General features: G+C 36.4%; 1 protein-coding gene across 1 annotated transcript in view; it reads left to right on the top strand.

Annotated features, from left to right (window-relative positions):
- The window catches only part of CaMKII (Calcium/calmodulin-dependent protein kinase II), a 113,436-nt gene that overhangs the window by 75,940 nt on the left and 16,730 nt on the right, over positions 1-20,766 (top strand). The window contains exons 2-3 of the mRNA XM_073975508.1: positions 7,534-8,505; positions 8,933-11,226. Coding sequence (XP_073831609.1) covers positions 9,761-11,226 — 1,466 coding nt within the window. The 5' untranslated portion in view covers positions 7,534-8,505; positions 8,933-9,760. The remainder of the gene's footprint in view (positions 1-7,533; positions 8,506-8,932; positions 11,227-20,766) is intronic.

Here is a 20,766-nt window from a genome sequence, read left to right as displayed (position 1 = left end):
CAATTCCATTGTGTATACGTCAAATAAATCCTCATAAAGAAGGTTAACCCGAAAAAACTATGATATAAACAGTCCACGTTTAGGATTACCCCCATAGAACGGTACCGCCCGATTTTCGGGGTTTTTTTTCAGGGATTTAGCTGCATTATCCCATAGAAATAGTTGTTATTTAATACATATTTAGTCTTCTTTGGGGCTGCTAAACTTTCCTCCAGAAATTTGTCAGCAGTGGTCCATGTTTTATATAGCCTCAGTAAAATGGTACCTCCGGATTTTAGGGGTTTTCAGAATTTTAGCCGTACTATGCTGCAGAAATGGCTGAAATGTAGTATTTAGTTTTCTATGGGGCTATAATAACTTTTCCCCCTGATTTGTCTGTACATTTCCATGTTTTGGTATAGCTACTGACATATAGGATAAGTACCAGTGTTCGAAATTTTGGGGGTAGTTATGTACTCAATAAACCCACAAAAATATATGTTGATCGGCACACTCCTTCTCGACTTATAGCTTTTTTTTAAAAACAGTGTTTCGTAATATTTTTCAACACATACATACATATGTATATGGCAAAACCATTTACATATATATATACACATTTTACATTGTTGCTTTGTTTTATGAATTGGTAATTGTTTTCTTTACTTAAGATTTTATTATACCCTATACCACAATGTGGAAAAGGGTATTATTTTTTTAACTTATGTATGTTAAATATTGTAATAATTTGAACTGAAATACAAGTAATTGCATTTGCCGATTTTTTGACGATTTTGAAATACTATTTTGACGATTTTATGATTTTGGCAACCGAAAATTGACGATTTTCGACCAAACTTATCTGGCATTCTGCTCATAATGTATCTAATTTTTGCTAACCAGACTTTGGTCTACGGTGTTATCGTGCGCACCAGTCAAATAAAACGATGGATGGATATAGCAAACAGGACCCCAAATTGTCGGAAACGTGTTAGGTCTTAAGATTTGTGGGATCTAAACCACTATTTAGATGATGTACATATTTGTTTCGACATATGGTGAGGGAATAAACTCGTATTAGGACCTTACATGCCCCATTTCCACTGCTGATAGCTGTAAGGATAACTAACTGATGGTCGGATATGCCATAACTAAAACAAACTTATAATAGGCCTTCCGAAATACATGTCAACATTGAAAAAAAAAAACGTAACAGCAACAGCAACAACAACAACAACTGTGTCAAAGTTATGGCCATCAAACTTTGTTTAGATTCGTATCTTGATTTCAGCAAACTGTCATGGACATGACAAAATCCACTTTACCGAACCCACTGTTAATGGATGGTGAGAGGACAGAGCGGACGGACGGACGGCTTGACTAGCTTTTAACAAACAATGAATACTTATTTGTAAACCTAATATAATTTAATTGGATTGCTCAGGCGGCGGCAGCAGCAGAAGCTGTAGTAGCAACCGTGATAATGAGAGATGTGATGTGTGTTGTTGTAGACAACTGACAACCCCATAACCCGGCTGATAGCAAATCGTCCATAACCCACCCCACACCCCTCTAAACATCTGTGAAACCTTGTTGCCTTATTACCATGCAACACGGCCTTTACGACAGACACCAGACGTGGCTGTGGCCGATATCAAATAGATATGCTTGTTGATTGGGAGGGTATCAAGTTAACCATGGATACTTGTAAACAACTTAAGTTAATGGCAACCAACAACAAAAGCCACTGGTAATATTCAAGAAGCCAGTAGTCGTCTGTCTGGTAGTCAACTAACCCCAGAGAGCATCATCGTCATCATTGCCAACATCCACATCTAGGAATAGTTGGTTTGTTGGTATCCTGGAATTTTTGTAATATTATTGTGGTTGGCATGATGTGACATTTTGTTTGAATACCTGTCAATAACATTTGCCTAACACTGTGCCCAGCACAGTGTTGTTGCTAAATTATTCTCTCTACTTGTTTATTATTCTCTGTAAGCGTGTGAGGGTTTGTGTGATGGGAGGGGGTGGTGTGCTCTTGCAAGGTGCTTGTGGGTGGGTGATTGTCGTGTGTATGTGTGTGTGCGTGCTGCCTTGCTTTTGTATTTGATTATAAGCTGCTGTGTTACTGTCATTTTGACAGCATGAATTTTCCATCAACACATGTTTCCGTTTCCCGGAAATATGCCGAGCATATATAAAAAAGCAACAGAAACAACAAAGAACAAGAAAAACGACCATGGTAGCTTAGATAGATAACCAAACCGAACCGACCGACCAAACCATCCATGCAGGCAAAACTTACAGCAAGAAAAACGCAGAATTATGTATGTATAGAGACATGTGTATGGATAGCTAGGTGAGTGGGTGGGTGGGTGTGCGTGTACATGTGTCTTCAGGAGTATGCGTGTAATATCCTACGAATAACAATAACGACAACAACAATGGCAAAAAATCAACATAACCTGTTACACTTTTGCGGGCCAGCGAAAATTGAAAACGTGCTAATGCTGTAAAACGTATGCGATTTCGCCCCAGTGTACATACACACGTACGCATTAACGCAACCAAACAACCCCTCGCTCTTTCTCCTCTACTCTCTTGGTGAAACATAATGTACGTGCATGAAAATATCCTGTGTTTGGAAAATTTTCAGGGATTTTTTTCTTTTCCACTTCTAATAATTTTGTCTTGGCCTACAAATGTTGCGCCTCTCTCTTCTCTCTTTGGTGATTTTGTACTCTCTTTCCATATTGCTCTTGTTACACATGAGTGTTGAGACGACACCGATACGAAAAACTGTGTTAATAAATTAATCAAAAGCATTAATTAAATTTGAAATTAGTTGTAACCCGCACTAGTTTACACTCGTAGTTTCGTTTATATGGCCACACTGCAGAACAAAGACGACCGACCGACCGTAATCGACCACATGCTTTTTGGATATCTTTTTGTGGTTATTGGGCATACGGCTGCTGCTTGCTATTGGGGTTCTTGTTGCGGTTTTTCACGTTTTTGGTTTTCTAGTTGATTTGTGTCTCTTCTCCTTGGCCGCAGTTCAAAACTGTCCTTGACGTCCAACACAATGTATTGGAAGGTGTTTGTTGGTTAAGGTGGCTGGCTGAGTTGGTGGTTGGTTGGTCGCTTAGTTGATGTACTCGATAAGATAGCAATGTTATGAGGTGTGCTGGAGCACAGTGTTTTGCAACAGTTCGAAAATTAATAGAAATAAAAATAATTATAATTAAGCACCTACTATGTAGAAAATGCAGGCAACATTAACTGAGGTATTACCACCGTAATTTCTGGGAAACTATTATCGATATAGGGTTCATTCCTATACTCTCAGCCTGTAGGCTTAGGATGATATAAGACTTTGATACGACCAAAATTGTGCCTCATCGAAATAATGGTTTTAGATTCCAAGTATGTTTGGACGAAATCCGTTTCAGACAATTTGGAGTTGATTTAAATACGTCCGTCCGCCTGGCTGGTATGCACGAGTTCTCGCGAACGGACCAAGCGATTAAATTCAAATTTTGGGTATAGTAATATTTTGTCCAAACCTCCTCCTCAAAGTTAAAAAAATCGCTTAAATGGCGCTCACGATAACTTTCGAAGAGAGTAACAGAATTTGTCATAACTCTGCATATGGTAATATTTCATTCAGGCATAGATCAGGTTTGAATATGAACTGAATCGGTATACTCTTTCGTGTACCTCCCAAACAACATTGGGAAAAAGTACAGTTTTACGGCTCGTATAGGATAGTTTTTGCGACAGTGTCAAGTCCATACTTCCTGAGATAATGATAATCCTCGAAGGGCGAAACCGATTTTGTTCAAACTTCCGTCTACATCGGACCACTCTTTCGGGTGCCTCCCACACACATTTTGGAAAGAGTGCAGGTTTAAAACTCGTCTCGGATCGTTTTGTATTTTTTGTGCAACATGTTCTCTTTTTGAGAGTGTACAATTTTTTCGGGGTTCCAAGTCCATTATTTTTGAGAAATTGACCACAAAAACAAAACTAAAAACCTAGAGACGTTAGAAGTATTGAGTTCCGAGGCTGAGGGTATATCTCTGACGGCACAGCAAAATCGACAAAATCGATTAGTTGTCAATGAGAGCTGTACCTAAAATTTTCTGAGCGACATTTTTGCAGAACATATCGAAGCTGAAAACGTCATCTTGTGGTATTTTATAGCGGCTCTTAAAATAAAGGGCAAAAGGACATTGAAGGAAGCGAGTTAGAAGTTCGAAGTGCTCTACGAAAATAATCCTCATTCGATTTGACTGCAGATAGTCATCTCAAAAATAAGCTAAAAAAACAGTGAACAAAGATATAACCCTAATTCCCTAAAGGAATTATCTCTGCCCCAAAATTTGTGTTCACAGAGGTATTGTTATCATTTTAGAAATTCTGTATCACCGTGTAAATATTGATTTTTTTAATCCGCTAAATTGGTTGGATTTTATGTTGTTTTTGGAGATTGTTTTGTTTCCCCAAGTCTATTTTTGCATCATAAGATTATCGGGACCTTTGTTCATATCATTCCGTATTAACAGCATAAAACAATTCTTACCATATACCCCCTCCAGAGGAGAAAGGGGGGAGGATGTCACGCTCGTCGTTTCTTAAAACACACTTCGCAGCAGCACAAAGCTGTAACCAGCGCATTGGCTTGATATTTACACCCTAAATATTTTTGGCCACTTTCTCCATACAAGTGGATCCACTGTGTATTGCATTATTTTAGCGGGTAGTATAACCTGCATAACACCATGGTGTTATACAATGCAATATGGAGTTTTTTCGTATTTATTTCAAAAGGTTCCGGTGAGACCTTTATAGTCAGTTAAATTTTTTTGGGAATGTGGGTTAGGCCGTTTTGGCGCTGAGGGCCTCATATGTGGAACATTTTTTTAACTCGTTTGCTCTAATTTGGATGTGTCGTTTGGAAGGAAGCCTATCATAGGGTTTCATTATTCTAAAGGGATGTGTGGATATTAGTGGTCATGCTTTCAACTTTAGACGCGACTCGCCCAAGGCTTACCGTAGTTTGTTCTCTCTCATGTTTCGATAAAGAGTTTGCTCTCTCCTTACCCCTAATACTTGCATGACCTGGTACCCATATAGTGTTCACCGAACCATATTGGGAGTAGTTGTTAATTGAATTTATGCAGTCCAGTGTGGCCTGGAGTTAGCATTAAACCAGTTCCTCCTAAGTAATGTGTTATGATTCCGGTTCTTCAATATATAGTTCCAATTCCGCCGCTTCATACAAACAAAATCGGTTTGTGTAGTCCTCATTGCCCGGTAATACTTAATCATCACATTCTTTGGATTTTTTGCAATATTTTCACGTTGCATTTTTGTCCATAGCAGTCCACCATATTACAACCCCGTATCTTAGAATCGGTCTAATTACGCTTCTGTATAACCAAAGTATCATCCTAGAATTGAAACTCCATTTTGAGCCTATAACTCTCTATGTATTGAAAAACATCTGTGGGCTTTTTTAAGGTCTTTCCTTAATATCGTATTTCCTTTTAAGTTTCCTATCTGGAATTACTCCCATGTATTAAAATGATCGCGAAATTTGTATTGAATCCTGGTTCCTCGAAAGCGAGTTAACACTTAGAGTTATCGGTCTGAACCAGTCATAAGTTATTTAAGGTGCGGATTTGGCCCTCCTACAAAGCACATTTGGATTTTTTCCCTTGGCAGTATTGTAGCGTCGTCTGCATACCGTATAGAATCCCTCGGTTAAGGTCTTTAATATGCCTTTATAATATTAAGTTGTGGCCACCTTGAGCGACTTAGTCTCTTTCTGTTATGTCATGTAGCGCGTAACTTATCCATCTATCCCTATATATGGTTTATCAAGTTCCTCAGGACCAGTTCTACCTGAAACTTGTCTAATAAATGAATTAGCGTTTCAGTGCTGATGAAGGCGCCTTCGATGTCGATGCATACAGCGAGTGTGTACATCTTCATTTTGAAAGTTCTCTCTATATGGTGTATTAAATCATGTAATGCGGTTTACACTGATCGGCCTCTAATGTATGTACTCGTATGTTGTTTGCATTTTAGTATATCATTGGGAATGCCACTCTTTATCATGGTGTCAACCGACCGTTCCATTGTTTTGAGTAAGAATGAGTTAAATCTATCGGGCGATAAGATTTTTGTATTGCGTAACTTGTCTTTCCAGGCTTGGGAATGAAAACTACCCTTGGGAGTATACACAAGCGTTGAAGATTCCAACTAGCATGGACGACCCCCCACTCCCTCTCGATGGTAGGGGTACATTTTTGAAACCTATATTTTTGGATACTTTTTAAATTAATTTTAAAAAATTATAATTATAAAAGTTTTGAACTATTAATAATAGTACATAGAATATATTTGCAAAAATATAGAGGAATATAAAATTTATACAGAATTTTTTAAAAATAGAATTTTTACTATTTGTTCCATATCCACACTTATGACACAAATGTGAAATATTGTACACCATATGGAACAAAGTGACACATAAACTTTTCCATTTTTGCCTCAATAAATTAAAAAACTTCTAACTCGAAAATTAAAGTTCTGTTTGTTGAAATGTGTTTATAGATTTGTAAGGTTTTAAAATATTAATATTAAGTTATTATAGCCCATAGAAGACGAAATACAAAATTTTAGCCATTTCTGTAGGATAGTGCGGCTAAAAATCTGAAAAACCTCAAGATCGGGAGGTACTGTTCTACGGAGGCTATATAAAACGTGGACCTGTACTGACAAATTTCTGCAGGAATGTTTAGTGGCCCCAAAGAAGACTAAATATGTATTAAATTACAGCCATTTATGTAGGATAATGCAGCTGACACATTTCGGGGAAATGTTTTGTAGGCCCAAAAAAGACTCAATACCAATCTTCAGTCATTTTTTCATGCCAAAATGATGAACTAAATCAATAAAACAGCATATGAATCAATTTTTTTAGTTCTATACATCTGGGATAAGCGCCAGGGTTCGAAATTTCGAGGTAAATGCAAAATCTGAAATTTTTTGAGTCGATTTTTGACATCAGTGGGTCCTAAATGCCTTTTAAAAGTATTTTTTTCTTAAAAAATAAATAAGAAAATTGTCTCGGGACGGAATGGGTTAATGTTTTTTTGTTTTCCTTAAGGACCGGTTCCAGAAGGACCTGCAGATATTTTCCTAACATCCTTACCAACGTTTAAGTAACTTACTACACCACAAAACACTGTGCAGCAATTGCGTACTTAATCCACTGCCTACCAGTCAGCCTGCTCTTTAGTCGTGCAGCAATAATAAAAATCTATTGATAATCAATAATGAGTGAATTTGTGTGGCAACAAATCCCAAAGAGAGTCCTATTAGATTCTCCCCCGTTTACTCTTGCAATGGCTTGGATTATATGACGTTATTCTCTTTTGTCTCTTTCAGAGAAATAACTACCCCCAGAAAAAAATAAAATAAAAATACGCCTTGCCAACTAAACAAACTTCTAATATCCTATCCTTTCTTTATTTACAGGGTTGTAATTGCCAATAGAAAACGACCATTGGGCTATCATTGAACGGATATAAGAAGAAGCAACCCCTAAAAATACCGGTGTTGCCAACTTTTTATTGGTGGAGGAAATTTTGCCGAACATACTGAGAAAGAGAAAGGAAAACATAACCGCTATTAGAGCAACAGCTAACTGTTATTCAATCACTCAACCGAAGGAAAACTCTTGCATCTGTGTGTGTGAGAGTGTATGCTGCTCTCTAACCCTGTGTGCTCACCCATTATGCCTGGGGATGGCAAATAAGATTGGTGGTTGTTATACAGAGTAACAAAATTTGTTGAAAATTTCCACTTTGTCCCCCTTTGGATGATTCTGCGCAAGCATCGGCTAACCAGCAAGAAAGACGGGAGCGTGTGACAACAGTTAAAATAGCAAAAGTCCAATAAGTAGAAAAATTTCCCAACTGAGTGTGGTTACGTTCTGTTGTGTTCACATTGTGTGTGTTTGTCGCCTGTCTCTCATCGTCCATATCATCACTTCCATCCATCCAGAGCGTGTGTGTGTGAGTGCGCGCGCTGCGGTGTTATAGTTCTTGTGCTCCACACACCACAACTACGACAACCACGACGACGACACAACGACCACGACGAGAAGGAAATTTTCACATAGAAAACGCATCGTCGCAAAGTTGGAAAATGTAGATACAAACTTTTTCTCTGGCTCTGTGTGTTAAGTGTGCTTCGTTCGTGTCGAAAAAGAAAGATTAAAAGTAGTAGTACTCCAGTACTCTCTAGTTTAAAATATAACCACAACTGGAAAAACAATATAAATAATATTAGAAAAATTGAAGACAAACCCAAAATACAACAATTTAGTAAAATTTAGTAGTGAACAACCACAAGAACCTGAAAGAAATTTAGAAAAGCATTTTTTTGTAGCCATCCGCTAGTCAAGAAAAGAAAAAGAGCCACACATACACACAAAACTGTTGAACGGTAAGAAACGAAAAAAAAAAATAAAAACGCTAAAAAACTTGGTCTCCTCCAAGCAAACATTTCCATCCAAATTCACAATCAGCCATTAAAAGATTCATCCATCTAACCATTCCGTCATCCTTTCATCATCCAACCATTCCTGGCTTTTCCCAAAAGAAAGCAAGAAAAAAAGAAGACCAATAGAACTAAACAAAAAAATAAAATTACTTTACAAAATCTCTTCATTAATCAATTGGTATTGTGTGTTTCTTTTTTCTTTTGTTTCGTTTCATTTTTGCAAAAAAAAAAAAAACTCAAAAAACAAAAAAATCCACCAAAAAATCTATCGGACTCAAATCGATTCGGGCGAAATTCATCAATGTGAAAATTGGACCCATAATCTCCCAATTTGGTTTGGTGCGAATACGAAATCAAAAAATCATTACAGGACAAGGACTGATTAGAATTTACATATACATACACTTCCGTTATTCACATTTTTCCCCCTGAATCTGGGTCAGTTGGAGTTGAGACAAGCAAGCAAGCAAAAGCCAGCAAGCAGCGAGCGAAGCAGTCAGTAGCAGAGAAAGCTGTAACACAACATAGACACCAACCAACCATCATAAAAACCGAGTGATTTTTATTTAGTTTTTACGGCGGAAGAGTAGAGCGCCAGCGGAGAAGTGCCTGCCTGGTGTGCCGACAACGACGACATTCAGCACCACCACTAACCATCATCTCTACCACCCCATCCATACGACGACGACGAGGAGGTGTGCCATAGAGAAACAAAACGACATCGACAAAGAAGAAGAAGCACCAGTGAAAAACAGTGTTAAAAATCAATTGTATCGACTACCAACCGACATCACGGCAACGAGTGACTGAAACAATTTTCGTTTTTTCTGTTATTTCATCAAAAGGATTTCGAAATTTTAAAAAAGGCAACTTTTTTCAATTCTCGTAACTCCACTGACTTACATATAAGCCGAGTCTTCTTCTTGTTATTCCACAGAAAAAGGAAAGAATAATCGTTTTCGTTAATACCCAGAGAAAAATAATAATACCAACAACAACAGCAATTATCACGAAGTCAACTCCTCACCTTTAAAGCAAAACACACACTCGCCCGCTCACTCACTTATTCACCACTCACTCACACAGTTTGTAGTGTGGAATTGTCTCGCCCTCCTTTGTCGCCCCCCAGAAAGTTTTTCTCGATAACGGGGTCTTTGGATTTTTCGCCGCAATAGATTTTCTGAAGTGTGCCATCGCGATGGCTGCTCCTGCAGCCTGTACGCGTTTCTCGGACAACTATGAGATCAAAGAGGAACTGGGCCGAGGCGCATTTTCCATTGTGAAACGTTGCGTACAAAAATCGACAGGGAATGAATTTGCCGCAAAGATTATCAATACAAAGAAATTGACCGCACGAGATTTTCAAAAGTTGGAACGCGAAGCGAGAATTTGCCGTAAATTGCATCATCCCAATATAGTGCGACTGCACGACAGTATACAGGAGGAAAACTATCATTATTTGGTATTCGATTTGGTCACAGGCGGCGAACTGTTTGAGGATATTGTCGCGCGTGAATTCTATTCGGAGGCAGATGCATCGCACTGCATACAGCAGATATTGGAATCCGTTAATCACTGCCACCAGAATGGTGTCGTACATCGTGATCTAAAGCCGGAGAATTTATTGCTGGCCAGCAAGGCGAAGGGTGCTGCTGTCAAATTGGCCGATTTCGGTCTGGCCATTGAGGTGCAGGGGGATCATCAGGCCTGGTTTGGTTTTGCCGGCACTCCGGGCTATCTGTCGCCCGAGGTGCTCAAGAAGGAACCCTACGGCAAACCGGTGGACATTTGGGCTTGTGGTGTTATCTTATACATTCTCCTGGTCGGTTATCCACCGTTTTGGGATGAGGATCAACACCGCCTGTATTCCCAAATCAAGGCTGGAGCTTATGATTATCCATCGCCCGAATGGGATACGGTAACACCAGAAGCCAAAAATCTAATCAATCAAATGCTTACCGTAAATCCCCACAAACGTATCACAGCTGCTGAAGCCCTCAAACATCCCTGGATATGCCAACGTGAACGTGTCGCCTCCGTGGTTCACCGCCAAGAAACTGTTGATTGCCTCAAGAAGTTCAATGCTCGTCGCAAGCTGAAGGGTGCCATCCTAACGACAATGTTGGCCACACGGAATTTCTCCAGCAAGAGTATGGTTACCAAAAAGGGCGAAGGTTCGCCCGTCAAGGATTCCACAGACTCATCCAATGCCACATTGGAGGATGATGATGTCAAGGCCCGTCGCCAGGAGATAATCAAAATAACCGAACAACTAATTGAGGCCATCAACAGTGGGGATTTTGATGCATACACCAAAATCGGTGATCCGCACTTGACTGCGTTTGAGCCTGAGGCCCTGGGTAATCTGGTCGAAGGAATTGACTTTCACAAATTCTATTTCGAAAATGTTTTGGGCAAAAATTGCAAAGCTATCAATACCACAATTCTCAATCCTCATGTCCATTTGTTGGGCGAGGATGCCGCTTGTATTGCTTATGTACGCTTAACACAATATATTGATAAACAGGGCCATGCCCACACCCATCAGTCGGAGGAGACACGTGTTTGGCATAAACGCGATAGCAAATGGCAGAATGTCCATTTCCATCGCAGCGCCTCGGGCAAAGTGAGTGGAGCAACGACATTTGATTTTACATCACAAAAGTAGATGGCGACGACTACGAAGACAGTAACAGCTACAGCGACAACAACGACGATGACAACAACAACAACAACCGACCATCAACAACAACAATAACAGCAACAACAACAACATCAGCAGCACTACCACTTCGACGTTAATGACACTGAATACTTCGACGACAAGAATTTCGACGTGACGCCGACGACGACGACAAGCTGTCTACCAAATGCCGTTTAAAACATTTTTTTTGAAAAAAAAAGACTACTGTCGACACACCAACAACAGCAACACAACTATTTACTATTTATTACAACAGCAACAAGAACAACAAAATTAAACAACATAAAAATGATGATGGAGAAGAAAGAATGAGCAACACCATGAACAACATTTAGGAATAAGGCGAAATTAAAGAAAACGAACAAGAAGATGAAGAAGCAGCGGAAGAGAACAGCATCAAGTGCAACAACAACAACAAAACATCGGTTGTGGCAGCAGCAACATATCAAAGGTTGCTGGCAATAATAATCACTGACTGACATTTGATGATGTTATCCAAGAGAAACGAATATCGGATTAACTCTTTTTTTTGTAATAAAAGCTGAGAAGAACACAACAACAACATCACAGTAGCAGCAGCAGCAACAACAACAACTACTACCACAATTATCTTTAATTATTTTGTAATGTGAAGAAGAGCAACAGAAGAAAATAAATTTCATCAACAGTAGCAGCAACAATGGCCGCAGATCTGCAGATACTGCTGTAACCGGCCATTACATTTAACTGCAAAATGAACCGAACCGAGAACAACAAAAACAAATTTTCTTAACTTTCTTAAGAAACTATGCCCACTACACCGTAACTACTCCCTAACTACGCCTACTCCTCCACTCAAACTCAAATAGAAAAAGAACCGAAAAACTGGAGAAAAACATCCAAGAAAAAGAATCGAATATGCTCCGAACCGTCGTAGTTGGACTAGGATGAGACGAGAAGAAGGAGAAGCAGAACGAGAAGAACAAGCCGCAACAGCAGCAGCACTTGTCAGTGTATCAAATTACACAGATATTTTTTGCGTCTACGTCACCATTTTTTTTCTTACTTTAGACTCTTATAAAACAAAACAAATATACTTATAATTATAAAAATAAATGAATAAAGAAAAGAACAAAAAACAAAATAAAAAACCAAAAAACAAAAAATTCGATCGAATTCTTAAATAAATTATATCACAATTTAATAAAACAAAATAAATAAAATAAATGAAAATGAAAACAAAATAAAACATGAATAAACAAAACAACAACAACAAACAAACAAAAACCCAACAAACCCCCCCAAAAAATTATACATGTAAACATTTAAAATTTAACTAACTAATTAAATTTAATTCTAAAATAAATTCTAATTAAATTCTCAAAAATAAAAAAAAAAACCAAAAAACGAGCATTGGCTTTTCATTTGTATTCGCGGAAAGAAGGTGGATAGACAAATTAGAAAACACGGAAACTATGGAAATGAAATCCCTTTGGAGTGATTTGTTTTTAATTGTGAACTTGGGAAATACATATGTTTGTTTATCTTAGGGGGAATGAAGTTATGAATATTCATATCTCACAAGTTAATAGGACTGAGAATAACGATTTTAAAATCACCATTTTTAGAATAAAGTTATTGGAGCCGTTCGAATAAAAATTAAGCATCTTGGCAAAAAATACAAGTTAGATATCAAAATTTGATTTCAATTCATTTGCCTTGGAGGCTTTGACTTACCTCATATTAATTGGATTTTAGGTGAAAATATTATTAATTATGTACCAGCTTTTTTAACTTACTTATCATCCGGTATGGATACTTTTTGCGACACTATTTATGGTCAATATCTAAATCAATCAATACTTTAAATCAGTAATACACACATGGGTTTGATTACATTTTTGTCCCAATTAAAACACCTTGTTGAATGTTTGTTTTATGATTCAGTTTTTATTAATATTATTATTGTAGATTGAAATGAAATGGATGTTATGTCAATGTCATTCACAAAATGGTTATAGATATTGATCGTCTAATATTCATCTTCACACGCTTCATTTCTACTTGTGTTCACTTTTAACGACCTTCTTCTGTGCCTTACCGACTGTGTCTCTATTTTGTCTGCGCCAACTTATGTCTTGTAACGATTAATAGTCGACTACGAATAATAATATACTACGACTAATGGCCGACTACGAATAATAGTTGACTCCGTCTTTCGAAAGTTGAAAAGAACTTTTTTTAAAATTACAAGAACCAAAGATTATGTAAGTGGACCGAAAAAAATAAGACACGTGTATCGGCATTTTGAAAGTTTACGTAGGGAAGTATACTAAATAGGCGTGGCAAGTTCCGCCCATTTCTACAGGTTTTGAAATATTCGACATTAGATTCGTTGGAATTCTTCATTTTAGGAATAAAGTGTCTTTGGCAATATTACTGACAACAATGCGGGGTATATTTTTATAAAAAAATAAGCCCCATGCGAGTCACCAAACGGGTCTCTTTACTCCTTATTTCAAAAACGTTTAAAATATGATCGTATCAGATCAAAATATTCTACAAAATTATTTGTCATAAAATTTTACTATAGGTCACCGAATACACCAAAACTCTAAATCGTACGTAAACGCCAGGAATCTACCAAAAGTAAAATCACGTTTTAAGGTTAATGTTGTACTTTATCTGAGTTTATTAAATATTGTCCCACAAAACTTCATTCTAGATAGAAGACAAAAATATTCTCCATCAAATTTCAATGTAAGTCGCCGAATAAATGAACTATGTATTTGCAATATATATCAAGAAAATATATACATCAAGTTTGCCAACCAAACACCCAAATATTTTTTGAATAAATTCGTTTTGTTCTTTTTTCGAGTTGATGCATGAAAGTAACATGAAAGGTGTTAAAAAGTGAAATATTCCACACAAAATCACAAAGTCCCAAAAAACTAGATACATATGTAAAATACTTTTTTAAGAAAATTATGTTACAAAGTTAGATATTATAGGTAGAAATTATTTGTTAAACTTTTAGACTCTTAATTAAAATTTATTCCATACTGGGTGAAAATCTCCCTAAAATACTTTACTTTTTGGGGATTGTGTCAGAAGAAGAATTGTTCCAAACCAAATTTCATTATGAGTCTCTGAACAAAAGAAATTTGCAGCTATTATATTTAACATCTACAGAAGCTTTCGCTTCTTATATGATTTAGGATCATATTCCAAATTGACTGAATTAACCCTAGAAACTGACATACATATATGTGTGTATCATGAATGATCATAACAAATTTAGTTAGGATATGGCTAGTTACTTCAGTTTCAATGGTTAATGCAGACAATTTTATCAGAGCAGGAGTAGCTGCCATAATTATAGTATTTAGGACCATGCCACAATCATGGATGTTAGGACTCGTATGTCAGATATATGTATATTCACTGGACAATGGCCGTAGACTACTCCCGAATTTTCACATACGATATCAGGAACCTATGACATATCCTGATGACCTTATTTTCGTTTATAGTACTAAAATAAGTAATTTTACAAAGTCCGATCTGGGTTATCAATATTTCCCTATATATATTTAGTAAGGATATTCCAAAAACAGTTTGGATCGAACACACATAATATTCTGAAAGAATTTATTATGAAAAAACACCAATAAAATATATTTTTTGACCGCAGATAACGAAAATGTGAACAAAAACGGTATAATATGGTCCTAAATCATATATAACAAGCGAAAGCTTCTGGAGATGTTAAATGTTGTAGCTACAAATATCTTTTGTTCAGAGAATCATAATGAAATTTGATTTGGAACAATTCTTCTTCTGACACAATCCCCAAAAAGTGAAGTATTTTAAGGAGATTTTGACCCAGTATGGAATAAATTTTAATTAAGTGTCTAAAAGTTTAACAAATAATTTCTACCTATAATATCTAATTTTGTAACGTAATTTTCTTAACAAAGTGTTTTATTTAGATATCTAGTTTGTTCTGGGACTTACAGTGAAATTTCGGGTAGAATATTCCTTCTTTTAACACCTTTCGTCTAAAACTAAATTTCATGTTACTTTCATGCATCAGCTCGAAAAAAGAACAAAACAAATTTATTCAAAAAGTATTTGGATGTTTTGTTGGCAAACTTGATGTATATATTTTCTTGACATATATTGCAAATGCATAGTTTATTTATTCGGCAACTTATATTGAAATTTGATGGAGAATATTTTTGTCTTTGACGTCTTCCATCTAGAATGAAGTTTTGTGGCAAAATACTTAATAAACTCAGATAACCCTAAAACGTGATTTTACTTTTGGCCGATTCCTGGCGTTTAGGTACGATTTAGAGTTTTGGTGTATTCAGGGACCTACAGTAAAATTTTATGACAAATAATTATACCCTCAGCCTTTAGGCTATGAAGGGTATATACACTTTCATACGGGCAAAATGTGCCTCATCGAAATAATGGTTTTAGACCTCAAGTATGTTTGGACGAAATGTGTTTCAGACAATTTGGAGTCGATTGAGCAAAGTCCGTCCGTCTGTCTGTCTGGCTGGCTGGAGCGCACGATAACTCTCGAACGGATGAACCGATTCGGTTAAAATTTTGGCTTTCGTAATATTTTGCCCAAACTTAGTTTAAGTTCGAAGATGAGCTATATCGGTCCACTCCTTCCGGTACCTCCCCCACAAAAGTTCGAAAATGTTCGGAAAATTTGTGCGCACGATAACTCTTGAAGGGAGTAACCGATAAGGTCCATACTTTGCCCATCGTGGAGCGTGTACCAGACTTAGATCAGGTTTTAATATGGACTCAATTGGTCCACTCCGTCGGGTACCTCCCACACAAAAATTTGGAAAAGTTCAGTTTAGGACCATCTCTCGAATCGCTTTGATTTTTGCTTTAGCAACTTGTATTCACTGCCCTCCATACGACGGTATAAGTTTCATCAGGGGCAAGTCCATACTTCCTGAGAAAATAGCCTGAAAGTTGCAAAAAATCCCTATGACACCATGTGAGGAGGTTGGAGGGCAAAATAACTCTCGAACAGGTCTGCCGATTTGGTCCAAAGTTTGGTCTTAGTAATATTTTGTCCAAACATAGTTTAAGTTCGAAGATAAGCCATATCGGTCCACTCCTTCAGGTACCTCCCCCACAAAAGTTCAAAAATGTTCGGTAAAATTGTGCGTACGATAACTCTTGAAGAGAGTTGCCGAATTGGACCATACTTTACACATCTTAATATATCTACCAGATATAGATCAGGTTCAAATATGGACTATATTTGTCCACTCCATCCGGTACCTCCCACACAAAATTTCGGATACATGTTCACTTTAGGACCTGCTTTCGAATCACTTTGATTTTTGTTGAAGCAACTTGCATTCGCTGCCTCAATTGCGATGGTAAAAGTTGTTTCAGGGGCAAGTCCATACTTCTTGAGCAAACATCCCTGAAGTTGTAAAAAACCCCTATGGTACCATATGTAGTGGCTGGAGATCCATTCTATTTAGTATCTCCTCCGCAAAACTTTTGATCTCTAATCCTAATCACCATTTTTGTCAGTTCAAACGCCCAAAATTCCCTAAATACATGCGTTTTTTTGGGAAAAAATTGTTTCAATATACACAGGCTGAGGGTATATCTCTGTCGGCCAAGCCGACTGATACTTTTTTACTTGTTTTGTAGAATATTTTGATACGATCACGAGGGTTAATTTTTTCATAAAAAGATACCCCACATTGTTGTCAGTAATATTGCCAAAGACACTTTATACCTAAAGAGCAAGAATTCCAAGGACTCTGATGTCGAATATTTCAAAACCTGTTGAAATGGGCGGAACTTACCATGCCTATTTAGGTTACTTCCCGACGTAAACGTTCAAAACGCCGATATACCTTTCTTCGTTTTTTCGGTCCTCTTTCATAATCTGGACGAATTATCTTGTAATTATTTTTTGTGTTGTACAGTGTAATCGATAAACCGAAATCGATTTTACGTATCCGCAGTTAGGCCGCCATCAGACCATCTGCTTTTTCACATGTATGTTGTCTCTTTGGGCATACTAATATACAGAACAGCTGATTTCATACATGTGAAAAAGCAGATGGTCTGATGGCGGCCTTAATAATATAGCTACAACATACATTGCATGAATCAAGCCACATTTATATAAGGTATATGCAACAACTAACAAATTTACAAAAACAACATTGTTGTTATTGAAAATAAAATGCCAAAAGAAAATATTGAATAATAGGATCGTTTTAGAATTTTTTTCAGGAAAAACATAAATACATTTGGAAAATCCTCTAATGTAGAAAAAATGTGAATCAAAATGTAAATATAAAGCATTCAGAACTGTCGTAGGTATTTTTTTTATTACAGATTTATGATTAAAAGAAGTATTTTATGGTAGCAAATTTCGATGTTTCAAATTTCATGAGTAGACCCTATTACATTTTGAAAACCAAATTTACAAAAAAGTAAATATACAGCTGTTTGACACTTCGACCTTATATAAATGTGCTTTGGAATGAATCATGAATATATTGAATTTCGATATTGGCTCTGTACAGGTACAATATTCTTGGATTGTATACATTAACAATTTTGTCTTCGAATTTTGTTTTTAAAAATATTTTCGGCATTTTTAAAGAAGACCGAATAGATTGAAAATATTCGTTATAAGTTTGACTAAAATTTTTGTGGGCCAAAAAATATTCAAAATTATGTAATTGTGAAACAATTTGGGAGTCCAAATTTGTCCAAATTCATTTTCCAAAAACATGTGATAATAGTGTGGAGTTTTGGCTATAAATAGCTCAAAGACATAAATACAACTAAGACTAGACAAAATGCATGCAACAAAAAAATGTTTACGAAACTTTGTATAGAAACATTACCCTTAACAGGTTGCAGTTAATTCAACATCGCAACCAAGGAGGAACATTTCATGTAATGGTATCAGAAACGAAATTCAAAGACATAAATACAACAAGATAAGACATTTTTTAGCTATCATTCTTCAGTGAATGGCTTTTGAATTTAACATAATGTTATATCACGATATGGTGATATAACATTTCGTTCTTTTATACATTACTAGCAAAGTGCCCGCAACTTCGTATGCGGAAAGGATATAAAAAATATAAACAATATATAATATGGAAATTGCAAACACTGAAAATGTTGGTCCACTAATACCAATTTTAATCAATATTAATTTTAGTACTGTACGTACCCCTTTAGTTCGATTCTCAAAAAGGTCAACCGTATCTCACCCTTACACATTAACAGCGAGATCAACGTTGCACACCAATACTCACTTTTACTCCAAAAAATACAGATTCCAGCACTGTCCCTACACCCAAAAACAAACTAAGTACCATTAAGTACTTTAAGTATAAAATAATTACAGTAATCGTAATTCTAAATATCAAGATTCCAGCTGTATCCGTTAGTCCAATTCCTAATTTTACCAAATATATTATTATTTGGCACTCTTCGTATCCACAAGTAAGATTTTCCAAAACTACCTCAATCCTTCACTTTAACAGTAATCTTAATTCCAAATTTCAGGATTCCAGCTCTATCCGTTAAACCAAATCCAAATTTTACCAAATTTGGAACAATTTAGAACTTTCGTAGCCATAAGTACGAATTTTTTAAACTTCCTCAATGGAACAGGGATGCAATAATTATAATTTCAAATTGCAGGATTCCACCGCTATCCGTTCACCTAAATCCAAATAGTACCAAATTTAGTGCTTTTCGTACCCATAAGTACGATTTTTCAAAACTACCTGAATCCTACTCTTCGACTGTAATCGAAATACCAATTTTCAAGATTCCAGCTCTATTAATTCACCCAAATCCAAGTTGTACCAAATTTAGTACCATTTAGTACTTTCATATCCATAAGTACGAATTTCCAAAACTACCTTAATCCTACACTCCAACAGCAATCTCATTCCCAAATTTCGGAATTCCAGATCTATCCGTTCACCCAAATCCCCATTGTACCAAATTTAGTACCATTTATAACATTTCGTTCCCATAAGTACGATATTTCAAAACTACTTCAATCCTACACTCCAACAGAAATCTCAATTCCACATTTCAGGATTCCAGCTTTATCCGTTCACCCAAATCCCCATTGTACCAAATTGAGTATCATTTAGTACCTTTCGTACACTCATAGTTTCCAAAAACCCTTTAGTACATCTCTCTTACTCTATCCATTCACCCAAATCCAAACTGTACTAAATTTAGTACTATTTAGTACTTTTCGTACCAATAAGTACGAATTTCCAAAACTTCCACAATCCTAAACTCCACCACTAATCTCAATTCCAAATTTCGAGATTCCAGCTCTATCCGTTTACCCAAATCCCCATTGCAACAAATTTAGTACCATTTAGTACTTTTTATATACATAAGTAAGAATTTTCCAAACTTCCGCAATCGTAGACTCCAACAGTAATCTCAACTCCAAATGTCAGGATTTCAGCTCTATCCGTTCACCCAAATCAATATTGTACCAAATGTAGTACCTTTTAGTAAATAAGAGCAAATTTTCAAAACTACCTCAATCCTACACTCCACCAGTTATCCAAATTTCGAGATTCCAGCTCTTTCCGTTCACCCAAATCCCCCTTGTACCAAATTTAGTACCATTTAGTACTTTTTTTACACATAAGTACGAATTTACAAAACTACCCTCATATCTCAATTCTACACTTTAATAGTAATCTCAATTCCAAATTTCAGGTTTCCAGCTCTATCCGTTCACCCAAATCCAAATTGTACCAAATTTAGTACCATTTAGTACTTTTCGTATACATTAGTATGAATTTTCCAAACCATCTCCTTTTTGAAGCACCACTTCTTAACCTTGATTTCCATACCAAATTCCATGATTCTAGCTATATGCGTTCAAAATATACAATTTGTACTAAATTTTTGTAAATTTTAGTACTTTTCGTACACTCATAGGTCGAATTTCCAAAAACCCTTTGGCACATCTTTCTAACTCTCAATCAATTACCTTCATTCCAAATTACAGAATTCTATCTCTTCCTGTTTGCCTAATTCAAAGGGTACCATATTTAGTACCTTTTAGTACTTTTCGTACCCTTCTAGGTTGAGTTTCCAAAAACCCAGCCTTATCTCACGCCTACACACCAAAAGCAACCCACACCCAAAATTTCAAGATTCTAGCTTCAGCGGTTTCGTCTGGGCGATGATATGTCAGTCACTCAGTCACTCACTCACTCACTGAGCTCTTTTATATATATAGATTATTTATTATTTATTATTTATTATTTACTATTTATTATAATTTCCGGATTCCAGCGCTAACTCTCCATACAAATGTAATTTATACCAAATTTAGTATTTTCCGTACTTATAAGTCCGAATTTCAGAATTACCTCAATCCTACACTTCAAAAGTAGTTTTAATTCCAAATTTCAGTATTCCATCTCTATGCGTTCACTCAC

The sequence above is a fragment of the Musca autumnalis genome, unplaced genomic scaffold (genome assembly GCF_047663935.1).
Source record: "Musca autumnalis isolate F117 unplaced genomic scaffold, ASM4766393v1 scaffold_3, whole genome shotgun sequence".
NCBI classification, from domain to species: Eukaryota; Metazoa; Arthropoda; class Insecta; order Diptera; family Muscidae; genus Musca; species Musca autumnalis.
This window is presented reverse-complemented; position numbering and strand designations above follow the sequence as displayed.